This window comes from Balaenoptera physalus (genome assembly GCF_965194825.1).
Source record: "Balaenoptera physalus genome assembly, chromosome: 18".
NCBI lineage: Eukaryota > Metazoa > Chordata > Mammalia > Artiodactyla > Balaenopteridae > Balaenoptera > Balaenoptera physalus.
The window spans coordinates 63,699,627-63,718,908 of NC_138899.1; the positions used below are offsets into that span (position 1 = coordinate 63,699,627).

At 36.1% G+C, this 19,282-nt stretch overlaps 1 protein-coding gene and 1 long non-coding RNA gene across 5 annotated transcripts in view; both read right to left on the reverse strand.

Moving 5' to 3' along the window:
• Positions 1–19,282, reverse strand: part of KPNA3 (karyopherin subunit alpha 3) — a 91,210-nt gene that overhangs the window by 2,693 nt on the left and 69,235 nt on the right. For all 4 annotated transcript variants that reach the window (XM_082434468.1, XM_082434469.1, XM_082434470.1 and 1 more), the window contains 7 exons: positions 18,923–18,967; positions 6,609–6,740; positions 5,548–5,676; positions 2,873–2,977; positions 2,703–2,774; positions 2,381–2,543; positions 263–357 (listed from right to left, as the gene is read on the reverse strand). In XM_082434468.1, the coding sequence (XP_082290594.1) occupies positions 263–357; positions 2,381–2,543; positions 2,703–2,774; positions 2,873–2,977; positions 5,548–5,676; positions 6,609–6,740; positions 18,923–18,967 (741 nt within the window). The remainder of the gene's footprint in view (positions 1–262; positions 358–2,380; positions 2,544–2,702; positions 2,775–2,872; positions 2,978–5,547; positions 5,677–6,608; positions 6,741–18,922; positions 18,968–19,282) is intronic.
• On the reverse strand, positions 8,783–18,915 carry LOC309647322. The gene is made up of 2 exons (XR_014255963.1): positions 11,737–18,915; positions 8,783–11,410 (listed from the first exon to the last, which is right to left on the reverse strand). It is a non-coding gene; the product is annotated as an uncharacterized lncRNA (long non-coding RNA).

The following is a 19,282-nucleotide window of genomic DNA, read 5'->3' on the forward strand; positions in this document are numbered from 1 at the left end:
TATTAAGAAATCTAACAATTAAAAATTGAACACACATTTAAAAATTGCCCCATGCTTTAGTTCCTGTATCTGTAGATTTACTTTACCTATCTGAACATACATCATTTCTATAATTACCATTTCTTCCCATTTAACAAACTACAAAAGCAACAAGGTGACAGAAATACAGTATAAATTTAGTCATGGAAAATTCTTAGAAAACTTACTTTATGTATAGATTTTAATGTACATGTAGATACATCATACTTTAATATATACTTACATCATCACCAGAGAAATACTGATCTATGATTTCAAATGCTAATTTATATATGTCTTCATTTTCATGCTGCTGTAAAACTTCAATTTTCTCCAAACCTGATAAAAATAAAATAGTCAAAATAATTAGGCACATACTAATAAAAACCGTGCTCATTGTAATCATGGAAAATCCTAAAGAACTCAGAACACCCTCTCACCACCCTCCAAAGATGACAGTTCATCTAAAATACAGATAAAACCCTGAGCTTCTCTGGTTAGAGGGCCAGCATCCCACTAATTTCTTCCTCTTCAGAAGCCCTAGAGGTATCCTGGTCCCTGAGGCAGGCAGCTTAAAAAACACCTAAATACCCCATTTGACAGATGAGGAAGCTGTGGCACAGAGATGTAAAGGGATTTATTTCAGGTTACATGGCAAGTTCGTGACAGAACTAGAACCAAGATCTCTGCCTCCCATGCCAGGACTCATTTAATATAATCATACTGTTGCATACAGTAATTTTTATCCTTCTCTTTGTTTTCCAAATGTTACTTAATGATTGGTATAAATGTAAGATAAAACTTTAAATTTTGAAGTAATTTCTTTTTTTTTTTTGGCCGCATCATGGGGCATGTGGAACTTCCCCAACCAGGGATCAAAAACCCATGCCCCCTGCAGTGAAAGCACAGTGTCTTAACCACTGGACCACCAGGGAAGTACCTGAAATAATTTCTTTAAAAAAAAGAAATGAATAGGGTGCTTATGTCCTATAGCTACAGTGAATCTGGGAAATATTTTTTCAGAAAAGTAACTATAGAATGCCTTTATTTATATTCCCAATATATTTACTCCATGTATCATGTACATAATAAGTCTATAAAATCCTTAGTAATAAATATTCTTCCTTGAAATGCCTTTTTAGCTAAGTTATTTTGAAATAGTTTCATTTTTTATATAGTAATATTCAAACCAGAAAAATGGGAAAATAGGTGTCAAAGATAATGGATGTAGAGTGCCTTATAAAATCATAAAATAAGTAAATATGTATCCTAATTATAAGTATTTATCTCATAGACAGAAGCAACTATCTTGATAAAAAGCTGGAGTAACAAGCTCAAACTTTCTGGGTTAAGTTGTTCTGAACCAGACTACAGTGTTCATTTCAAATTATTTAAAAAGTAAAACATCTTAAAACAAAATAAACAGTGAATTAATAGTAGTACAGTAAGAAGATCTGGCTTTTAATTATGCTTCTATCACTAACTACTTCCCTGACCGTGGACAAAACTCCTTAACATCTCCAGAATATTTTCTTCTTGTTATTAAGAAAATACTTCCAGTCTGAACATTCTATGATGCTATCACATTTGTTTTCTCTTAAAAAAATAAACTCGGTAGTATAATCAAACAAATTAGTCAACAAAATGTATAAAATAAAACATGACATTAAGATAAGTTAATTTAAGGTTTGAGCCATTTAGTACACATTGAACAGGCATCTTTAAAAACAGAATTTTTAAATATATGCTTCATATGTCATTACCAGAGAAAATAATGATATAGTATTTCAAATCACAGTTCTTTCTTATTAAAATTTCAAAGTAATTTCTGTAGTAATAACCCTAGCATGGAGTTCTAGCAATCATAAGACTGAAACAAAATATCTAGATGACTGTGAAACCATTAACCTTTTCCATAACCTATTCCAATATATGGAATAGTATTTCACAAAGTGAGGTCCACAGTATCACATGATAATAGGTATAACATGAAAACAAGTGTTTTACTGTCAAGGAGTTTGAGAAATGCCGAATTAAACAAAGCCTGTAAGTTTCTCTATTATAGTGGTTTTCAGAGCTTTTAATTTGCTCTTATGCAATGTGACTTCAGGAGGAGTATTTGTGTTTCCTGAAAAGAATTGTCAACCTCTAGGAATGTTATGGCGTGACTTTCACAACCGGTTGTTTTCTGGAAAATCTTCTTGGACTACTAATATAGCAAACAAAGAATAGCAACATCCTCGGATGATGTTAATATTAATAGCAATATATCCTAAGTTTTCTTTCTAATTAGCTGTCTTTAAAGGAACTAATGTTTCAGAGTTCCAGTGCTCAACTATTTTTCTTTAATCAACCCTCTTACCTCCGCATTCTTCTATTATTTCAGCTATTGTGCTTGCTTCATCACCAGCCATTATCAGAATGTTTTTCAGACCATCTAGAACCACCTGAACAACTTGAGAATCTTTTACTGACAGTAAATTACAGAATGGTGGTATTACATTCTGCTGTACAAGGTACTCAACCTAGACAACAGAAGAGAAGAGATACTCTTATTTAGATAATTATCTTTTCCCCCAAAAGAACACAGTACAGGGCTTATAAACGATCAACAACTCCTAAACCTAAGAGAGTAGTATGCTTTCCAGTATTAACAACTATTAACAGTTTTTTTCCAAACTCACTTGATCTTTTCTGCCACTTATTGTTAAGTTGCTAATTGCCCAAGCAGCTTCTTTTTGTGTTCCAAAGTCCCCCTGAAGGTTAAAAAAGAAATGTTAAAATGAATTTTTTGGTCAAAAAGTCTTGGTTATAATATATTAACAGACATGATGAACTCATAACAATGACTGACCTTGGCAAGTTGATGAATAATCATCGGGATTAATCCAGCATCTATTACAGCTTGAACTTGTTGCTGGTTGCCTGCTGTAATGTTGGAAAGGAACCACACTGCTTCCTGTAATTGAACAAAATAAAGGGCAACTTTATTTGAAAAATTGTATCTTTAATGTGTTTATATTTTCATTTTTATTTTAAATTAATTAATTAATTATTTATTTATATTTGGCTGTGTTGGGTCTTCATTTCTGTGCGAGGGCTTTCTCCAGTTAAGGCAAGCGGGGGCCACTCTTCATCGCGGTGCGCGGGCCTCTCACTATCGCGGCCTCTCTTGTTGCGGAGCACAGGCTCCAGACGCGCAGGCTCAGTAATTGTGGCTCACGGGCCCAGCTGCTCCGCAGCATGTGGGATCTTCCCAGACCAGGGCTCGAACCCGTGTCCCCTGCATTGGCAGGCCGATTCTCAACCACTGCGCCACCAGGGAAGCCCTATATTTTTATTTTAATGTAGTTTATATATACAGTAACAAGTCACCTCAGCTGCATTAAGGGAAATGCATCTAAGAGTGATTAGGTTATACAGAATCTCCCATTTTAAACATATAAGGAAACTTCTATCCATAATATCTGGGCCCGTTAACCTAGCATAACCTTCAATAATAACGATACCTAGGACTATACCGGAGGCACTATTTTAGACAATGGTGATATGGCAGTGAAAAAAACAGACAAAAGTCTTTACTCGTGGACCTTGTATTTTTGGTGCATGAGCTCCCTCTAAAAGACAGATGATAGAAATAAATAGAAGACTGAAGTTCCTAATACTTTGTGTTAAAACTACTTCTAAGAAAGATGAATTATTTTATTGTAAAAATATTTACTTGCAGGGACTTCCCTGGTGGACAAGTGGTAAAGAATCTGTCTTCCAACGCAGGGGACGTGGGTCCAATCCCTGGTCTGGGAAGATCCCAAATGCCACGGGGCAACTAAACCCACATGCCGCAACTACTGAGCTTGCGCGCCTCAACGACGAGAGAGCACGCGTGCCGCAAAACTATAGAGCCTACATGCTCTGACACCCGCGCGCCACAACTAGAGAGAGAAAACCTGCGCACCACAACTAGAGAGAGAAAACCCGCACGCCACAACTAGAGAGAAGCCAGAGCGCCCCAACGGAAGATCCCGCAGGCCTCAACAAAGATCCCACGCGCCACAACTAAGACCCAGTGCAGCCAAAAATATAAAGAAAATAAATAATTTAAAAAAATTTTTACTTGCAAGATATATTTAGAACTTAAGCTTCTAACTAGTCTAGGATGGTCTATATAACAAATTTTATTGTAACCTTAAATGATTTATGTCATGAACAAATAGGTTTATTATAAGTTTAGTGTCAAATGTGTATCTTCTTCCTCCTCTACAATTAAAAGATTGTAGGAGACTACCCTGGTGGTCTAGTGATTAGGATTCGGCACCTTCACTGCCGTGGCCTGGGTTCAATCCCTGGTCAGGGAACTCAGATTCCGCATACCACAACTGGGACCCAGAGCAGACAAAATGAATGAATGAATGAATAAATAAATAAATAAATATTAAAAAAGAATCCAACTGTCAAATTATAGTCATGCAACTATATAAATATAATTATGACAAAGAAGAAATGATCAGTTTTGTTAGTTTGAGGGATAGTGGCATTTCAGGCAGATAAAACTGTATTAAATTAAATGCAAATCAAAATCATGAGACCCCACTTCACAGTACTGGGTGGCTATAATAATAATTAAAAAAAGGAACTGGATCCCTCATAACATTGCTTGTAGGAATGTAAAATGGTACAGCTCCTATGGGAAAGAGCTTGGTGGTTCCTCAAAAACTTGAACATGCAATTACCATATGACTTGACAATTCTACTCATAGATATATACCCAAAGGAACTAAAAGCAGGGACTCAAACCAATGTTCCTAGCAGCATTATTATTCATAGTAGCCAAAAGGTAGAAATAATCCAAGTATCCATCAACAAATGGACGAATAAACAAAATATGGTATATAGGCACAATGGAATATTTATTCAGCCATAAAAAGGAATGAAGTTCTGATACATGCTCCAACATGGATGAACCTTGAAAACATGCAGTATGAAATAAGCCAGACATGAAGACTAGAGTACTTAAGCACATATTTAACAGTAAGATTGTATCTTAAGCTTAAAATCTTTTTTTTAAAAAAAAGCAATTTTAATGATCCTTTAATTTAGGCACTGCAGTTTTTCGTTCAGTCTAATTTCATAGGGAGATTAAATTATGATCTATTTGTTTATAAAACACACCAGCAAAAAAAAAAAAAAAAAAAAAAAAAAAAAAAAGATACCAGCCACCCAATGGAAAATTTTATATGTACTCTCATCTAGTGGCTACTAATTTGCTACTGCTCAATCTATTGAAATAAAAACATTGGTTAATATAAAAATAATTTTATTCTGTGATGATCATGGCAGCACTTAATAGCAAGCAATTAAAAACTGAAACAAAATAACTGCAGAGGTGATTTGAAATAATTCTCATCTTAACTAGAGTGGTTTTGAAGAGAATCACAAGCAAACAGGAACAGAAACAGAAACAAGACGGCAGTCAAAATTGAGATACACAAAGAGAAAGAAATGCACTGACAAGGCTGTTATATGCCTTACCTTATTTATCTTCTCTTTTGGGTGTGATAAGAGATTTGGGAAGTGTGACAGGACATCGCAGTTGAGAACAACCTGGGTCTGCTCGTCGGTACCTGTCACTATGTTGCCAACCGCTCTGAGTGCTGCTGTCTGGGGTGGGGATAAAATGTTTTCTATAAATTTGTTTATGATGAAACTGATACTATGTTCTTTATAATCCTGAGAAAATGTAAAAATGCAAAGGGTGAATGATTAAAATTTACTGCATTCTTACACAAATCATTTCACGGAACTGGGAAGTAGTTTTGAACGTTAAACGATAGTCTTATGAAAACTGGAACTATACAGAAAAATTGTGTGGAAAATAGTTGGAAAAAATATTAACATAAAAATTGTAAAGGTCCTTTTTTAACAGCTATTTTTACCTATTACTAAATTGACACCACAGAAAGATTTTAATAAAGGCCTCTAACAGGCACACATTTCTATCTAGAAAGTCACTTTGGCAGAAGTGGGATGAACAGATCTATCAGCCATGTATCCCTAATTAGAGTGAGGAGAAACGAGAGGGAGAGGAGAAAATGCAGTTTGGAAGCTGTTGCAATTACCCAGAGGAAAGAAAATAAATCTTGAACTAAATCAGTGGCTCTAGATACAAGGAGAAAACAGATTTGAAAGCTATATAATAAGGATTGACAGGGTTTTGTAATGGAGGGGAGACAAGAGGAGGAATATCAAGGTTTCTAGCTTGGACTATGCTGTCCACTGCAAGGGGATATAGGAAGAGGAGCAGGTTTGTGGGAGAAGATGGTATGTTCATTTTTGTCTGGTTGAAATGATGATGGAGTTCTTAGAGGATATGTCTAAGGACTCAAGGACAATTGGCTATATGAGTCTGCAACTCAGCAAAGAATCTGGATGAGATGAAGATTTAGAAATCAACAAAAGCAGATTCAGTAAAATAGCACAAGAAATATTGAAGAAATGTGCATATAGACAGAACTGAAGCCTGGTTGTACAAGTTAACTAGTTATAGCAAATACAAACTTTACACAAGTAAGAAAAAATGTTTAAGTACTTACTTGAACTTTCACTTCCTGGTGGCTCAGAAGGGGCACAAGAAATGGCACAACCCCTGAATCAATAACCATCTGTATCTGCTCATTACCTCCATCTGTCAGGTATGACAGTGCCCAAACAGTATCCACAAGAATCTTCAGGAAATAAAAAGGAATTACCACTTAATGTATTTGTTTGAATGTTTGAGATACATAACACACTTATGGAATGGTGACATAAAAAGTAACTGAATTTTGTTTTAGCTTGGTAGCAAAAATATCTGCTAAGCTGATACATCTACTACGTAGTAGATAAAACTCTCTCAATGGCTACCTCAGGCCACTCTCCACGAAAGTGAGACACAGAAGTCTGGGACAACTTCTACCTTAACTTCCATATCTATATATTAGGTAGATAAATTTAAAAACAGGCAGAAAAGTAATTCTCCCTGCCCCCACAAACTAAATACCCAATAATCACAAGGAAACACTTTATACATAGAATGAGACCAATATATCATGCTGCTTCCAGTTTAGAAGAGCCCAAAGAGATCATTTATCCATGTTAGTAGTTTTCAAACATGTTGAGCAACGTAATTTTTCAGACTATTAAAGTAAACATAAAAGAAATGGCTTGGCATTTTAACTTTGGGGAAACAATTAATTATTTGTAAATTTCTTGAAAAATGTCCCAGTTGAAGAGCATACAGTATAAACCCTGCCTTACACCCATCTAATTTTGCAAATAATAAAAAACAAGCTCAGGTTTGTTGACTCATTCAAAGTCAAAGAGCTTATATGTGGTTTTCCTTGGTGTCTTCACAGAGGAATGTAAGCACAGGCCTGATCTCATGTGAAATCCAGAGATGTTTCCTATTAGAATATTCAAATTAAAGACATTTGATGCTCTAAAATAACAGCAGCCACCTGAATTCAAATCTCTCCATGTAACCTTCAAAAAAGTATATGGATTAACAAGAGCAAATAAAACCACATATAGCCTGCACCTTCAACGTTACTAGGAGTCTGAGAATGCTACAAATTTCAAATTACCTGTAAGAAGAGAAAAAACTAAATTCTACCTTTTGTCTGGACCTCCTGCCCTAAGGCTATGTGAGACTTCAGAGAAGAGCAGAATGAAGAGCTTAAAGGTAACACATCCTAGTAAAACTACTCCACTTTAGTGGGGCAGCGACCATGTGGCTCAGAAAGCCTATAAGATTTACTATCTGTCTTCTATAGAAAAATTTGCTGACACCTTTACCAGAGGATGAGCTTCATTCAACTAAGAGATAACTGAAGAAATATTTCACTGTAGATCAAAGACTAACACAAATGTGAAGATAAGAGTGGAAGAATAATTTAAATGTTATATGTTTCAGAAAAATTGAAATATTGCACTTGACAAATGGGAGGACAGAAGGTATGCCTGAGAACTCCACCCATGTACCATCCTACCCCCACAAGGAAAGCCTCCTTGCTGGAGGGTGTCTACAGATGCTGTGTGTGTGAGTGAACCTTGTCTACTACCAAGTCTGGCAGTAACAGGTAGCAAGATTTAAATAGAAATCAGAGTCTCATAACATAACACTCAAAATGCAGGCTACAGCTGAAAATAACTCATCATATCAAGAACCAGGATCACCTCAACTGAAAAACGAAAAGAAAGCCAACAGATGCCAACACTGAGATGACACAGATATTGGAATTATCTGACAGGATTTTAAAGTAACTGTCATAAAAACACTTCAGCATGCAATTATGAACACATTTGAAACAAATGAAATATAGTAAGCCTCAGCAAAGAAATAGGAAAAATAAAGAAGAACCAAATGGATTTTAAAACTAATAAACTCAGTAACCAAAATTTAAAACTCACTGGAAGGACTCCATAGTAGAAGGGAGAGAAGAAAAAACAAAATCAACTAACTCAAAGACAGATCAATACAAATCATCCAATTGGGCAAGAAAAAAAAAGATTGCAAAGAATGAACAGAGCTTTAGGGAACTGTAGGATAATAACAAAAGATATAATAACATTTATGTCAGTAGAGCCCCAGAAAGAGAGGTGAAGCTGAAAAAAATATCTGAAGAAATAATGACGGAAAACTTCCCAAATTGGGCAAAAGACACAAACCTAGATTCAAAAATGGGAGAATGAGGTGAGAGAAAAGAGAAAACAGAAATAAGCTCATCACTTGCTGTATGGGTAAAGACAGGAGTCAAAAAATACCATTTAAACCTATCAAACCAGACAGTAAAAAAACAAAAGGCATTATAAAAGGTATAAGAATAAAGGTAACATTAGAACAAAAATAAACATTCCTAAATACCAAAAGAAATTTTTAAAAGAGAGAAGAAAGAACACTAAGTAGAAAATAAAACACACAGAAATTATAACACAAAATAACAGGACAGAGTTGAAACCAAGCATATCAAACAATATGAAACAGGCTTAACTCACCTGTAACAAGAAAAAGATTTTCAAATTGGCTCCTAAAACAAAACCCAATTCTATGTTGTATACAAGAGACACACCTAAAACAGTCATTCAAAAAGGCTAAAAATACAGGGACAAGCAAAGGTACACCAAGTAAATGATAACAAAGCAGAGACTGCAATCCTGTTAGCAGACCAGTAGAATTCATTCTACAAAGTATTACAAAGAATAAAGAAGGCTACTTTGTAAAGCTATATCCCACAATTTATAATGAACATGTAACTGTTAAAAACATCTATTCGCTAAGTAACTCTGTAAATACCACTACAAAGGAGAAACTAAAAAGATGCAGGAAAAAATTAAAAATATACTGATAAAAGATTTTTCATACACTGTTGTCAGTATGAGAAGTCAAGTAGATAAAAAGTGAGGATATAGATTTTATAAATATACATCGAAATTTAAACCTGATAACAGTTAATAAACTTGCATATGGAGCACAAAAATATTATTAGGTCCAAAGAAAACATCAATTACATAAAGCAGAAATATTATAAAACTATTACAAGGCAATAAAATTAGATATTAATAAATACCAAAATACCATATGGAAATTTAAGAGCCTTATATTAAACTACTCGGATTAAAAAAAAAACAACAAAACAGAAAAAATTTTCTAGAAAATTATAATGAAAACACCACATATCAGAATCTATGGGATTTACTTAAAGCAGTGTTCAAAGGCAAGTTCATAGCCTTAAAAATGTATACAACAGAACTTAAAAGAATGAAAATAGATCCCAAATAAAAAGCTAGAAAAAGAACAGAGCAGGGACTTCCCTGGTGGCACAGTGCGGGGGACACGGGTTCGAGCCCTGGACCGGAAAGATCCCACATGCCGCAGAACAACTAAGCCTGTGTGCCACAACTACTGAGCCTGAGCTCTAGAGCCCCCGAGCCACAGCTACTGAGCCTGCAAGCCACAACTACTGAGCCCGCGAGCCACAACTACTGAAGCCCGTGCGCCTAGAGCCCATGCTCCACAACAAGAGAAGCCACTGCAATGAGAAGCCCACACACCACAAGGAAGAGGGGCCCCCCCCTCACCGCAACTAGAGAAAGCCCGTGCACAGCAATGTAGACCCAACGCAGCCAAAAATAAATAAATTAAAAAAAAAAACCAGAGCAAACCAAAAGAAAGCAAAAAGAAACAGTAAGTACAAAAGTAGAAAGTAATGAAGTAAAGAACAGAAAAGCCACAGATCTAATTAAAAATCAGAACCCTAGTTCTTTGAAAAAATTGAAAAAAAGTCCTAGTTAATTAGAGAAGTGGTAGGAGGAGCACAAATGTACAAAATAAGAAATAATGAAGAAAATAACTCTTGAAACAGTAAATTAAAACAAAAAAATCATGAAGAGATTACTTTGCATACTTAAATGTAAGCAAAATTGAAAACCTAGATGAAATGAATAATTTCCTTGGACAGTAGTTTACAAAAAACTAACCTCACTAGAAACTGAGAGCTTCAACAAGCCAATTTCAATAGCAAAAATAGAGAAAATTATCAGGGAACTAATCACAGAAGTATCAAGACCCAAAAGGTTTCAAGGGGGAAACTACCAAATCTTCAAAGATCAGATAGACCCCAGGCTATATAAATTGTTCCAGAGCATAGAAAACAAATGAAGCATAATGTTAATACCTCAACTTGTAAAATGCAATAAAAATACAATATTAATACCGAATAAAGATAGCATAAAAAAACTGTAGACCAATATCTCTTATGTGAATAGAGATGTAAAAATTCTGAATAAAATATTAGTGAAAAGGATCCCATACTACATTAAGAAAATAATATATGATAATCAAGTGGGATTTCTCATGGAATGCAAGGATGGTTCAATTTTAGGAATATCAATATATGTCATATTAATAGACTTACGGAGAAAATCATATAATCATCTCCATAGACACTGAAAAATTCCAACACTCATTCTTGATGTCAACACTCAAAATGGGATTTTATGGATATCTCCTTAACATAATAAAACATCTATAACTCAGGAAAAAAATCTAGATTCAACAAAAGGAATGACTGATAAATCTGATTACATAAAAAGGAGAAAACTGCATGGCAAAATATATCAAAGCCAAAGGACAAATTAGGAAAATATTTGACTATATATATATATCTCACAAATAAAGAGTTAATGTCCTTAATACATAAAGAGCTCTTAAAAGCCAAGGAAAAGAGACCAAAAATCTGATGGAAAATGAGCAATAAAGATGAACAGGCTATTTGCAAAGATGTAAAAATGGTTCTTCAACATATGAAATCAAGGTCAACTTCACTCACAAGTGAAACACATATTAAAAATGAGAGGGCTTCCCTGGTGGCGCAGTGGTTGAGAATCTGCCTGCCAATGCAGGGGACACGGGTTCGAGCCCTGGTCTGGGAAGATCCCACATGCCGTGGAGCAACTAGGCCCGTGAGCCACAACTACTGAGCCTGCGCGTCTGGAGCCTGTGCTCCGCAACAAGAGAGGCCGCGATGGTGAGAGGCCCACGCACCGCGATGAAGAGTGGTCCCCACTTGCTGCAACTAGAGAAAGCCCTCGCACAGAAACGAAGACGCAACACAGTCATAAATAAATAAATAAATAAATAAATAAATAAATAAAATTAAAAAAATAAAAATAAAAATGAGATACAGTTTCTCATAGAGTGGCAAAAATTTTAAAATGACAACACATGGACAAGGCCATGAAGAAAGTCACTTTTGTATGTTGCTGCTGGGAATGCAAATGGCACAGCCCCTAAGGCAGGGAATTTGGCAGTGTGTAACAAAAATTATAATGCATTCACTCTTTGACCTAGCAATCTGCTTCTAGGAATTTACCCTGAAATATATCTCCAGTAATATGAAAACACACAGGATTACTGCCCGCTACATTATTCATATTTGCAAAATTCAAGAAATGGCCTAAATGTCTACCCAAAATAGTGTGTTTGAATAAACCATAGCCATAAAATGGAATACTGTGCAGAACAATACTTGGTTGCCTTGGCCTGTGATGTTTTAGGAAGCTGCTAAATGAAAGGTAACTTTTTTCCATTATACCTCCCTACTATTAGCAGAAAACCATTCTTTTCTAATATACAGTAGCCTAGAAAAATGAAATATTTAAGATTTCTAAGCTGAGATCAATTAATGGTTTTTGGTTGGATCTTCATGACACCACCTCAAAGGCCGGTGGGGGAAAGTAAGCTATAGCTAGGTCACAGGCCCCCTGAAGCTGTAAAGACTCTTCTAGTCTCTCTTTAATTTTGTTTTATAATATATTGGGCCTTCACTGAAAATCTCATTTTAAAAATGCTTTAAAACTTTGAAATTCACAGCACAAGATTATCAGGCTATTCTAGTTTCTTCTATTTTCATCAGTTTGCTTTCCTCATCTCCATAATCAGGCTAACAGCTGCTCAATGTCTTTGACATTTGTAATTTTACCTTTTGCTGCCTTTTCCCATCTGAGCTGCTTCTGCTATTTTACACCTCCTCCAATATTCTTTTTTCTTGGTTTTTCCCTTTTTCTGGATTTCTATGGTAAAATGTCTGGCTTTTACAGTCACTAATAGTCAATGAGTGAACTCTTTTCCTTCCAGCTAACAGTCAGATTAATCATGTGCCAATGAAGTCTTTGGCAATCCTGAGCTACTTTATTTTTCACTATGTCTTTTTCTGGGCTAGAAACATTTAAAATTTTTTACTTCAGCAATATTTCATGTACTTGAAGACTGCTAGAAAGCTGATCTCTAGACACACAGTATGAGACACATATACACACGGAAAAGATAGGCAACTCAAAGGGTCAATGTATTGAACAAACTTCTTGAAAACTGGTATCTTATGAACCAAAGGAAAATCTCTAGCAATCCGAAGTCTCCAAACAATAATATACTCAGCTCAAAGAGCTTTACCAATTTTTACCACCTCCAGTAAATATGCTAACAAATCATGTCCTGTTAGGCACCCTTACCGAAAACTGCTATTAACATGTACAGCATTTCCTAGTAGGTGTCTGTAGAATGTCTACGGAATGTTAACATCACACATGCTTTAGAGACAACTAGAGCTGAACCAAGTTAAAACTGTATACTTATCCTTATATGCAGTAAAGGGTAACTGAGTAAGCTCAGGGTGCTCAAATCCTATACATTCCAAAGAAAGGACTGGTCCTTGATCAGCTCCTTCAAGATAACCTCTGAGCCCTGGGATTATCCTGCTTATTAATAACGTTGCATTCCTGAGACCCTGGGCCACACTGTATCAGTCTGACTCCTGGGAGGGGATGGAGACTGAGTAGTTAAGGTCAGTCAGCCTATGTGACTGACTCTCCAGTAGAAACCCTGGACACATCAAAGTTCAGGAGCTTCCTGGTTGGTAATACTTGACATGTGTCGCCACACATGGCTGATGGGAGAATAAAGTATTGTCCTTACTAATCTACTGGGAAAGGACACCTGGAAACTTGTACCTGGGTCCTCCTAAACTCTGCCCTATGTACCTTTAGCTTTTGTTGATTTTAATCTTGTGAAATGGTAAGAAATATACTAGTCTCTGCCCCCAGTTTCTAGCACAGGGCTCTAAAACCTTACAAATTCCTAAGTGGTAAGAACATTAAGAGCGTCTCTTTTTCCAGTATCTGGTCTTTGACCCCATCCTTGACACCCTTGTAATGTCCTAAGTGATAAGAGCACTAGGAGCATCTTTTGCTCTAATGAGGTAGCTCTGGATGGCCTCCTGGATGAAGGCTGGTCACCAGAAAGACCGAGCCATGATTAGAAGCTTGGAAATTTCAGCCCTGCTCCTCACTCTCCAGAGAGTGGAGAGGGGCTAGAAGCAAAGTTAACAACTGATCATGCCTACATTTGGAAACCTCCATAAAATCCCAACAGTAGGGGGTGTGAAAAGCTTCCCGGCTGGCGAACACACCCACACCAGGAGGCTGACATACCCCAGCTTCACGGGGATAGGACCCTCCCAGATCTCGCCCTATGTATCTCTTCATCTGGCTGTTCATCTGTATCTTTTATCATATCCTTTAATAAATTAGTAAATGTAACTGTTTCCCTGAGTTCTTTGAGCTGCTCTAGCAAATTAATAGAACCCAAGGAGGGGGTCTTTGAAACCTCTAATCTATAGCTGGGTGGTCAGAAGCACAGGGCTTGTGACTTTGTGACTGGCATCTGAAGTGTGCCTGTGGGCTGGGGGAAGAGGTGGCCATCATGTGGGACTGAGTCCTTAACTGTGGGATCTGACACTATTTCTGGGTAGTGTTGGAACTGAATTAAATTGTAGGACACCTAGTGGCTCACAGAGACTTACTTGTTGTTGTGGGGCACCCTCCCCCCAAGCCCTGCTCAACACATTTGGTGACCAGAAGTATGAGCAGTGAAGTGTTCTGTACAAGTAGTGAAGGAGACACATAGGAGAGATATGCACCGTAGGGAAGAACTGGGTTTTTCCCTATACAGGAAGGAAAAGACTGAGTTTTCCCTAAACAAATCTGTACCCTTTTGCTATAAATTACAAGCATGAGTATAAAAGCTTCTCAGTGATTCCTTCTAGCAAATCACTGAACCTGAAGGTGGTCTCGGGGACCCCTGACATATCATCAAGTGTCACTAACCATCAAGTCTCCGCACATAACCAATCTGCTACAATTGATTAACTTCATTTGTAACAGCAGTAGATTTGTATCAAAAGTTAGATAATACTCAGAATTATCTGGGCATGTCAAGCCATGGATGAACAACTTCAAAAAGGACAGGAAAACCAAATGCTACAGAATCACTGCAATTGCACCTTAACTTTAAGAAGCACAATAACTAGAAAGCAAATGAACACAGACTGACCTGAATCAGTCCAGATTTCTTCTCTAGTCCTCGGGGGTCAATATTCAGTGCTGCTTCTAACGTCACAAAGGCATATGAATGTCCATAAACCACCTAATTCTCTCCACACCCTAACGCAGCTTCTCCAGCAGTCCCACTAGTGACTGTCTCATAAATGAAGTCTTTCCTGCTGTTTTATACCTCCCCTTGCCGCTATTCTTCTTTTCTGTTGTGTCCTACCCTAAGACCCAAGTTAGAAAGTTGGGTATTATCCCTGACTCCTCTCTTCTCTCACCACCCATATCAAACCCAGCAAATTTATCATCTAAACATTTCTACAGTCCTCCCTTGTCTTTTTATTCCTAATGTCTAAGCTCTGGTTTTGGTCCTCATTTTCTCTCATTCATACCACAAAATCAACACCGATCTGTCTTCTCAACTCCACTTTCCTCTAAAATCTACACTCCACTCATAATTGGTATAAATTATCAATCCATAATGTAGCTCCCTCTCAGCTACATAAAGAGGATACATGGATCCTAAGGTGGTATACAAGACTCTATATGATCTAGAATCTGCTAAATCTCTGCCTTATTTTTTTCCCCACTCTTTGCTTCACAATTTATGCTTCCGTCTCTCTACTTTAAAAAACTCCTTGGCTGGTTCCTTTTCCCTTGTTACCACTGCTCAAATGCAGAGAATTCCTCAGAATTCAATTTTTAGCCCTTTTTCTGAATCTTACTCCATGTCCATATTTTCATGAATCTCTTAAGTACTGATAAATCTCAAAGATGTATGGCCTTTTCCTTCCTGGAAACATTACTACAGAGGAACAACAAATAAATCAGAATGAATGTGTCTGTCCTACAATAAACTCATCATCTTCCTCTACCAGTCTCATCCGTTTGCTTGACTCCTGATGGTTCATGGCATTATTATCCATTTAGATTGCCAAGTTAGAAACCAAAGTAATTTTTACTTCTCCTTCTCTTTGATCCTTTCCTCTTGAAGTTCTAACTCACTTTCTCTCTCCTAACCATTACTGCTTTGGGTTCATACCTTCATCAACTTCCTTAAACCTATCATGATAGTAAAATAGGCCAGCCTACACTCAAACTTTCCCCATTCCAGACCCTCCTTGCCTCTTCCAAGTTATCTGACTATAACGGACATGAGCATATCACTCCTCTATTTGAAAATCTTCAATGACTCTGCACTGATTACAACATAAGCCCAAATTCCTTAAAACAGCATTCAAAACCCTGAAACTTAACTCCCTAGCAAACGTGTTGGTTTATTAACCACCTGTATTCTCCACACCCTCCATGTGTTCTCTTGATTCCTTATTATTGCTCCTCACGTACCTGAAATGACCTTTTCAACGTGACAAAATCCTTCTTATCCTAGTTGTATGACTTTAGACAAATTACTTAACTATCTGTTTTCTTTTTACCTTGTTTGTAAGACGGAGATAATTATAGTAACCAATCGCATAGGATTTTTATAAGGAATAAATGAGTAAACATATGAAAAGTACTTAAAACAGTGCCTGGCACACTTTAAACCCTTAATAAATGCTAACTATTAACATAATCATCTTTTTCACTTCTATCACCACTTCCACCACCATCTCCTTATAATGCTTATTTCAAATGTTACTTCCTCAATGAAGCTTTCTGGTTGCCAGAGAGAATATGTGCTTCCGTAATTCTAGCATTTTGGTCATTCCTCTGTTTTACTTTTCCTTTCTTGTTTGTTTGCACACATATTGTGTGCTTATGTGATCATGGTATGAAAGAGCATAGGCCTTGGACTTGGCTTCAATTCTCAGCCATGGCTTTTATACACTGTATGACCTTAGTTAGGTTATTTTACTTGACTAAGTTTCAATCTCCTTACTTGTAAAATAAGAGAACAAAACTTATCTCATAAGGGTGCTGGTAAGATAAAAGGAGATTATAGAAACAGATTTAGTATAGCAAGTAACTGACAAAAGTTCATTCCATTCACTCTTTTTACCTGCTACTAATGTCGAGGTCTTAGAGAGCAGGGCCTCTATGTCTTCTTCATCTCTGTGCCTACAATTCTCTGTGCAATTCTGGCTTCAGTGGAACAATCTGTGTTTGTTAAACTCGATAAACATACTTATAACTACAGTACTTCGTCACTTTAATACCTCTAGCTTTCAAATTAACAAGACCAATAGGTGGTGGAAGCTTTTATTTGCCTATAATCAATTCCATAATGTCCTAGGGGAAATGTCTTGATGGAAATATCAGATATTTTGCTTATTTGCCTTTTAATTTTGGCTTTCAGAAAGCTTAGGACTAAATTTAGCATTCAATAACAACAAATACATTTATAAAAAGAATTTCACCTCCTCCCCCTTTCTTTTAAGATATTTATTAACTTACGTCTGTTGCTAAGTCACTTTTACATACATTTTGAAAACTGGACAGTATATAACTAAACAGTTTTCACTTAATTTTTATGACAGTTCAGGCTAACACTTCACAAATAAAAAGTTACTTTAGTTACCTTTAAAAGACACCCTCCTAAGAACTTTAAGTCCTAAAATTAACTAGCGAAACGTGCAGTTCAATATTTATACAGGAACTATACATTGCCTCTTGAGAAATGTTAGCAAAGATGCATTTTCTTCATCCCAATGATAAATCACACATAATTCTGACACTCACATACATACATATTATGTGTGTGTGTGTGTATAAACAAAGATAGGATTATAAAAACACAAACATACAACAAATCAGAAAGAGATCTTAGTTGGAACATTAGAAGCCAAATTAATGCTAGATCAACGCTAGAATCAGTTCTAAATTCACTGAAATTTCACTGAAATTTATCCATTGCTTTACTCTGTGGAAGAATTTAACTTTTAGCCTTGCTACATTCAGGAGAATTTTCAGACTGCCTGATAAAAAATTTGCCGGCATATATATAGTAATTGCTTAACTAAATCTCATGTAATGAACAAATCATGTAAAGATGCCTTTGCATTTAAAACTATACTTGAGTGCTCGCTTCAGCAGCACATATACTAAAACTGGAACGATACAGAGAAGATTAGCATGGCCCCTGCACAAGGGTGACACGCAAATTTGTGAAGCGTTCCATATTTTTACGAAGTGAGAGAGTGGCATTGACATATATACACTACCAAATGTAAAACAGATAGCGAGTGGGAAGCAGCCACACAGCACAGGGAGATCAGTTTGGTGCTTTGTGACCACCTAGAGGGGTGGGATAGGGAGGGTGGGAGGGAGACGCAAGAGGGAGGAGATATGGGGATATATGTATATGTATAGCTGATTCACTTTGTTATAAAGCAGAAATTAACACACCACTGTAAAGCAATTATCCTCCAATAAAGATGTTAAAAAAATAAAAATAAAACTATACTTGATATCCTTCAATATTGTATCTCAAAAGGTTGTAGCATGGGCGTTAGTGTGGTTTCACAGAAAGTAAACACGATCTGTCATCAGAAGATCTCAGTTTTAAATACCGACTGTGACCCTTACAAACTCTGCAGCTTCGGGTAAGTCACTTAATGTTTCCCTGAGGCCCAGTTTCTTACTCTGTAAAATGGGGACAATAATATCTAGCCTACCTATTTTAAGAATCAAATGAGATTTTAAAAAAATATGAAGAAGCTTTATAAAGCTTTTACCACTTTATAAATATTAATACTTTAAAACACTACTATTATGATACAAATAACTAAATTAACTACATATGTGATAATTCCTCTAAAGTTAGCATTTTTGCTATCTGAATGATGTAAGATACAAACTTAAATTTAACTTTAATCCTGTTTCTGAAAACCACATACATTGTGGAAGCTTGACAAGTTAATAAGATATATGCTGACACTTATTAAAAGCATAAGAATAAATAACCCTTTTAAAAAATAATAATAAAAACCCTTTCAGTCCCATCCAGAGCAAAATCCCAAATCTAAGCTTCTGCTTTACTTACGTTTATGTCCGTATGGTATATGAGGACACATAATGCTGGCAAAATCTGAGGAAAGAAGACAAACAATAAATAATACTAGAGTTGATGAAGACGTCTTTGTAAAAATGAATAACTGTGATTAAAAAAAGCAGTAAATACTATTTGCAGGGCAAGAAAAACAACATTAAGTTTGTTTGACTCTCTATTAGGAAAATAAAAATATGATAAATTCAATCTGAAAAACCAAAAAAATATTTCAGATGCCTAATTGAAATATTCAAGTAAGTCTGGCAGAGATTAATGTACCTTAAAGGAAAAACATTTGTTCTCAATAACCTTCTTTATGACATATGTCAACTGGAAAGAATGGAGATGCAAGTA